We start from the raw sequence: 7,191 nt of genomic DNA, 5'->3' as shown, positions 1-7,191 counted from the left end.
CTCTCTCTCTCTCTCTCTCTCTCTCTCTCTCTCCCTCTCTCCCTCCCTCCCTCTCTGCATCTTGCAGAGGACTGCTGCAGGAAGGTTTTCATGACTGGCATCATCCAAATATACTCATCCCTTTATAAACCCTTGGCATCTTTACAACAATATAGAAAATGATAATGGCCTGCATCTGTTTATAAGCTGCTTTTAATTATTATTCTTGAAATGAGAGTTATTTGCTTTTTAAACTAAGGACCTACTCAACTCACTCTCCTACAGAGTATCTGCATGACCTTAGGTAAGTTACTTCACTGTTCCAGCTGTCTCATTTGAAAAATGAGGGTGTAACACTGCACTGACTGACCTGTAATGGTTGGAGGAGTTAATGTATGTAAAGTTCCCAGATCATAAATGCTCCATGAGTGTCAGCTATCACCGTCCCGAGTCTGTGTTAAGATGCCCAGATATTGCATCTTTGGATTTATCATCTCATTCTAGCACCCCATCCTGTCAAAGGTGCAATTCTATTATGTCCCTTCTGAGTCAAAGAAAAGGAAAAGGAAGATGATAACAATACAGAATGAAGCTGGACATGCTGGTGCACAACTTTAGTCCCGGCACTGAGGAAGCAGAGGGAGGTGGAGCTCTGTGAGTTCCAGGCCATCCTGGTCTAGAAAGCCAGCTCTAGGACAGTCAGGATTGTTACACAAAGAAACTGTGTATTGAAAAACAAAAAAAAAATCCAATAACAAACAAAAAACAAAACGAAGAAGGGGAAGAAGAAAAGAAGAAAAAGAAGAGGAGGAAGAGGAGGAAGAAGAGGAGGAGGAGGTGGTGGTGGAAGAGGAGGAAGAAGAGGAAGTGGAGGAAGAGGAAGAAGTTTTAAGTTTTGGTCTTGTGCTATCTATTTTGTAATAGTAAGCTGAGGACCCCAAGAAATGGTTGCCCGAGAGACTAGAGAGTCCACACATACATCTTGGAGCCAAATAATTCTTATTGGTAAATAAAGATGCCAACAGCTAATAGCTGGGCAGAAGGCACATAGGTAGCATTTAGGTTTCCTGGGCTTTGGTGTCAGAGAAGGATCACCAGGGAGTTGCAGGAGTAGAAATAGAAGAAGACGCTGCCATGTGTTAGGTGAGCCATGAATACATGGCCCTGTGGGCTGGCCCATTGGAGTTAAGAACAATCTATTTGAAACATAGTAAATAGTAATTAATAATTAAGCAGTATTTATAAGAAACTAGATTCTAAAAGAGAGGGTAGGCGTCTCCCCAACATTTGTACTGTTTAAGGTCTATTGTAAACAAGAAAGTTCAGTGTGTCTTTTATACAGGAACTAAATGACCTATAAGGTGAGGTAGAAACCCTGGGACAGTATTAAATAATTTCTACAACCAAGAACGAATGATTCCAAACCAGGGCACACCTCAAAGTCCACACTCTGCTCCACGTAGGATGCTGCATAGGATTGGAGGCAGGTTCATGGTGCCTCATCCTCTGTCAGCCAGGCCAAACCCCACTCCACCTGCCCCTACTGACACAGGGAGTTAGGATAGGTCTCAGGGCATGATTGACACAAGCCTGGGCCAATCCAAGAACTTACTGCAGTGTTTCTCTGCCCAACATCTACAGAATCCCAACACTGCAGATACCATTGCCACCTTCAGGCCGGGGGATGTGGTCTGGTCTTGGTTGTGTTCTTGGTACATAGGAGTAATCAACATCAACATTCTCACAAACCCCCAGGCTTGTACACACTGCCACTAAGAGACCAGGTCCCCAGATGTATCACCCACCTGGAGTAATCTTGCAGGTCTGGTTGGTTATGGAGAATTGATTTTCTCTCTTTCCTACAGTTGCTGTGCATTCTCCAGTGGCCTAGAAGAAAAGAAAAAAGGCATTTGATCTAATCTTTCTTCCTAAGGGAAACACTTGGCTAGTGCTGTCATTAAATATAGCTTAAAAAAAAAAAGAAGGTCTTTCTCTAATAGAATTTTTGTTTTGTTTTCTTTAGATTTACCTGTTCTTATGCATGTGAGTGCTCTTCTGGATGTGTGTCTGTGCACCGCATGTGTACCTGGTGCCTGCAGAGCCCAGAGCACAGCAGCAGAAGCAATGGAACTAGAGTTTCAGAGGGTTCTAAGTGTGCATCTGGGTGTTAGAAACCCGACCCAGGACTCCTCACGAGCAGCACACTCTTAACCACTCAGAAGTCTTTCCAGCCCATTAACAAACTTGTGAGACATGAGAATGAATACCTATGTGACCTTGTGGTTGTTTCCACAGGCCACTGATCTTCACGGATAAGGGGAGAGGCAGAGTAAGGCCTCTAAACTTGAGCCTTGATGTGGAGTTCTGTGGCTGCTTCTCTCTCACCAAGATGGATGCTGTGCCTCAGGCCCAACAGGGTGAGCTTCCTCTTTGATGTCCCCTCAGTTTCAGTGGTGCCCACTCTTTACATAAACTTCAGTTTAACCTCTTAGAACGTCCCACTTGCACACTGCTGGCTGCTAGTTGTTCCTGCTGCCCTGGTGCCTCTCACTGCCTCAGTTTACCCACCTTGTGGAAACAACACCACAGGTACTTGACACATTTTGTCACCATGAACAGCTGATGACTGTCTGAGGTGACAGGTGACCCTGCCTTAAACAAGTGCCTGGGAACCAAGTGGTCAGGTGTGCCCCACACTGGACACAGGCTCCATATGTGATCCATCAGGCTACCAGGCTCATGTAAATCTCACAGCACCCTGAGGTCTGCGTAGGGCAGGCTGGGCTTTTGTATACAGAGCACACTCACGGCTTCCTCAGCGTTCTTCAAGTCGCAGTCCTGCCAGGTGACGCCACTCTGAACAGAGCAGTTGCCCTCCTTGATTTGATACTTGAAGGAATAAAATGTTTCAGAGCCATCCTGAGGAAAGCAAGATGACACCCAGAGTCACTCAGGGGACCAGCATCAAGTTTGTGAACCCTGACACATTACACACACCAGTCCTGATCAGACTCAAGGAAAGCCGTGTTTATTAAAAAATAAGTGTTTACATTTGTATAAATACACCTTGGAAGAATATTCATAATATGCCTATATTCTCAATGATTTCAAAGCAGTATCTATAGCGCTATCCCTGCCCTCTTTTATGTAAACTCTGGTTTACATGTATGTACATATACATGTTCAATGTGTCTGGTTGTCACTGAGCATAGAGCAAAGCCTGGAATCCCAGTAGCACAGTTGGTGGATTGAGACTGGAGGACCTTGAATTAACTGCTCGGAGAGCTACAGAATGAGGCCCTGTCTGAGAAACCCCAAGAACCCGGGCACAGCTTAGTGGTACAGTGCTTGCCTGACATGTGCCCTGGATGGATCCCGGGGACAGGGAGAGGGCTACAAGGACATTGCACAACAAAACTCACATGGCCCCATCTGTCAGTCAATGGAGACACTAGGGGACTGTGGTCCTGACTGGAGGAAGCCAACTGCAGGCTGGACTGCAGTGAGAAACTAAAGGCTTCATTCACTTCTGAATCACACACTCCTGTGTCCCCTAGGGCTTTCTTTTTGTCTTCATGGAACTAAAGGATGGTATTTTCTTTCCTGCTGAAGTAGTGTAGTCACCCCAAAGAAAGTCTTTTAAGTGAAATGTATTTATTGAAAGCATTTTAAATTTCAATGGTATTTTGTTTTTATTTTAAGAGTGGGAGTGTATGCCCTAATGTATGTCTGTATACTACATGTGTGCCTGGAGGTCAGGATGGCCAGAAAACTCAGCAAAGTCCCTGGAACTGGAGTGATAGATGGTTGTTAGCTACCATGGGTGCTGGGAACTGACCCCAGGTTATCTCCAAGAGTAGCCACTACCTTGAACCACTGAGCCATCTCTCTAGTCTGTAAACTTTATTTTTTAAAAAAATCTTAAAGATTGTTTCCCTCTAATGTATGCATCCTGTTTTCATTGTTTCCTGCCTGAGTGAACTGACAAACAAGTAAGAATATTATAAAACCAGCCAAGATGTGCTCTGGATGGAACTTAGGTTGTAAAGTCCTTGTCTAGCATGCAGAGTCCTGAGTTTGCTTCCCCAGTATCACATAAACCTGGCTACCTGTATTCACAGCACTGGGAAGATGGAGACAGGAGGATCAAAAGTTTCAGTTCATTGTCAGCTACATAGTAAGTTTCTGTTTAGTCTACAGTTACATGACACCCTGGCTCAAACCTCTGTCCCCAAAACTAAAGAAAGCTAGTGGAAACATTGCTATTAACCTCAAAGAATCAGACACACACACTCAGTGCTAGATACCTGGTCCAAGCAATAATGCCAACTCTCTTCTTATTCCCAGTATCCGTCCCCGTGAGGAACTCCCACTTAGGGCTGGGAGATGGATGGCTCAGGTCACAGATGCAGTGGGTTCTCCTGCTGCAAGCTGACTGAGTGCTGGATTCCCCACTCTGCCTGTCCCTTTCAAACATCTCCATCTACTTTGGTTTCTTTCTTCCTGGGATACTGCTTTCATGATCACCCAGGAAGCCTAAGGACTAGCCATCTCCAGCCTCTACCCCTGTGCCTGAGAGCAGCAATTACAAGTGGTTTCACAGGAAAGCTGTCACTCACCGTTTTAGTGCCCTCGGTCACTCGGTACAACACAAACTGGTTGCCACTTTGTAACCCAGCATTATACTTCTTCAGAGCGGTATCCACAGCCTGAAATACAGTCTCATCATTGCAGTCAATTTCCTGGGCATCTTCTTCCTGTGCTAAACATGGCAGGAGCCTGGAGCAGAGGAGCAGGATAGTAATTAGCCTCATGATTTAAGGTTCCCGAGAGAATTGGAGGGACTGTTTTGCCAACTACAGGAAAGCAACTCAGAAGCTGCTTTTAGCAGCCTCCAGTTTCTGACCTCTCCTGCCTCTGCTTTCACTGCCTCACCACTTCAGTCCCTATTTGGATTACTGCAGTCACCTCGTGTGTGTCCTCTTCCCAGAGAACAAACAGGATTCTGCTCAAGGTCCAAGCAGGTATCTAGCTGGAGCATTTCAACATGGGGTTGTTGACCTGCTTGTGGGCTTTTGGAAAGAATGTGGGAGTGCAGAGCACATTTCTAAAACATTGCCCAACTCTCCACAGTGACTTACAGCAGAAACCAGTAAAAGAGCAGCTAAAACCAACAACCACTTCCAGTATCCTCTTGCTAATCTTCGCCCAGCTACAAAGGTCTCTATCTATGTGAACAATGAGGAAGTGTACAAACACCTCCTACACAACATTGCTTGTGGCATGTTGGGTGCACAGACACAGGGTTTTGTCAGCTCTTTGTGTTCTTGAAAAGTGCACAAACATCAGCCAAGTGCCGGGAGCTCCACCCAGGACACTGGCTCATCTGTCAAACCATGGGCATCCTGTCTGGCCTCTGGCCATGCCAGCCTCTCTGCTGGGTTCTATTAGTCTCTGTGAAGAAGGGGAAGGGCCAGCAGATTCTTGGCAAATTAAAGTGCTTGCCTCAGAGACCTGAGGCTCACAACCATAGTCTGAAGCCGGGAGTTCACAGGAAACCTCTGGATGGTGACACACATTTGTAATCCTGGCATTCCTACTTTCAACCTGGAGAGGAAGGCCAGAGAATCAACAGGAAGTTTAGGTGCCCTGGGGTGTGAAAGCAAGGAAAACAAGGAGACCTGTCTTACCAAGGTGTCTGGTGAGGCACCCACTCCTGAGAGCTCTCTGACATCCACATGTGGGCAGTGGCTATTGTGTGCTTGCCCACAGACATTCTCAACCTTTCTCTGACTCTCTCATAAATACACACAAAAAGAAGAAGAAGAAGAAGAAGAAGAAGAAGAAGAAGAAGAAGAAGAAGAAGAAGAAGAAGAGGAGGAGGAGGAGGAGGAGGAGGAGGAGGAGGAGGAGGAGGAGGAAGAAGAGAGAGAGAGAGAGAGAGAGAGAGAGAGAGAGAATAAAAGAAAAAGAAAAGAGGGAGGGAAGGAAGAAAAGAAAAAGAGAAAGAAGAAATAAAAGTAAAAAAACCTCAAAAGTTGAATTCTGTGTGGTTGATGGGAATTTCTAGTTGGAGATGGAGTCTCCCTGTGAGGCCTAGAGGCCTGGAGCAGGGTGTTGTCAATGTAGGTTAAATGTTGAGCTTATAGAAGTGTGGCAGGAACAGGCACTGGGTCAGAGCTCCTAAGTGAGACTAATGTGACTACCTGTGACTTCCTATGTGACTGTCTGTGCTGATGTGTGCAAACATGCCAGTGTGCATGAGTTTCATGCTTGGCTGAGTGTGTGCCTAGACCTCCACGTGTGCATGTCTGGGTGTGAATGAGTGTAGATTTGTAATGTATGTATGTACGTATGTATGTATGTATGTATGTATGTATGTGTGTGTATGTATGTATGTGTGTATGAGTTAGAGTCACAGAACCTTCCTAACAAGGTTTCTTCCCCTGAGCAATGTGAAAGTCATAATATCATAATGGTATTGTTTTAGGGTTTTCACAGAAATCATTCTATTTGAAGCAAGTTTTAGAAGTAAAACCTGAGACACTTAAGCCTTCATGTAACCGAAACAGCCCAATGACACAGGTCACAGAAGCAAAGACAAGAGACGGCAGGAGTTGAAGAGAAAATAAGGCAGAGAGTACAAGTCTACAACTTCTGTTTCCCCAAAGTGGAATGTCAAAGTAAAGAATTTCTACAGTTAGAAAGTTTATATAAAGCTGGGTGGTGGCGCACACCTTTAATCCAGCACTTGGGAGGCCAGCCTGGTCTACAGAGTGAGTTCCAGGACAGCCAGGGTTACACAGAGAAACCCTGTCTCAAAAAACCAAAAAAGAAAAAAAAAGAAAAGCTTGCCAGGCATCGGTAGCACACACCTTTAATCCCAGCACTTGAAGGCAGATGCTGGCTGATCTCTGAGTTCAAGGCCAGAATGATCTTCAGATCTGCAGAATGAGCTCCAGGAAAGCCAAGGCCACACAGAGAAACCCTGATTCAATAAACAAACCAACCCAAAACAAAAGAAAGCAGAGTTCTGCAGCAGGCTGAGGAATGCATCTAATACGATCAAACTTGTGACCTGTTCTCCAAAAGCAGGAATGGTGGACAGATCTGTGTTGAGACAGTATCTACTTTCTAACATGCAAAATTACCACAGACACTTGTGAAAGGTTGCACAAAGCTACTGCATTTATAAGAAGCACAAAAGTGACA

The 7,191-nt window shown here is 45.1% G+C and overlaps 1 protein-coding gene across 1 annotated transcript in view; it reads right to left on the bottom strand.

The window, feature by feature from the left end:
- Positions 1-5,037, bottom strand: part of LOC114615767 (kininogen-1-like) — a gene marked incomplete at its 3' end in the record, with an annotated part of 11,944 nt that extends 6,907 nt beyond the window's left edge. Inside the window, exons 1-3 of the mRNA XM_028761407.1 lie at positions 4,599-5,037; positions 2,788-2,898; positions 1,785-1,866 (exon numbers count right to left, since the gene is read on the bottom strand). Of these exons, the coding sequence (XP_028617240.1) occupies positions 1,785-1,866; positions 2,788-2,898; positions 4,599-4,793 (388 nt within the window). The remainder of the gene's footprint in view (positions 1-1,784; positions 1,867-2,787; positions 2,899-4,598) is intronic.
- Between the last annotated feature and the right edge of the window lie 2,154 nt (positions 5,038-7,191).

The sequence above is a fragment of the Grammomys surdaster genome, unplaced genomic scaffold (assembly GCF_004785775.1).
Source record: "Grammomys surdaster isolate TR1022 unplaced genomic scaffold, NIH_TR_1.0 141785, whole genome shotgun sequence".
NCBI classification, from domain to species: Eukaryota; Metazoa; Chordata; class Mammalia; order Rodentia; family Muridae; genus Grammomys; species Grammomys surdaster.
This window is presented reverse-complemented; position numbering and strand designations above follow the sequence as displayed.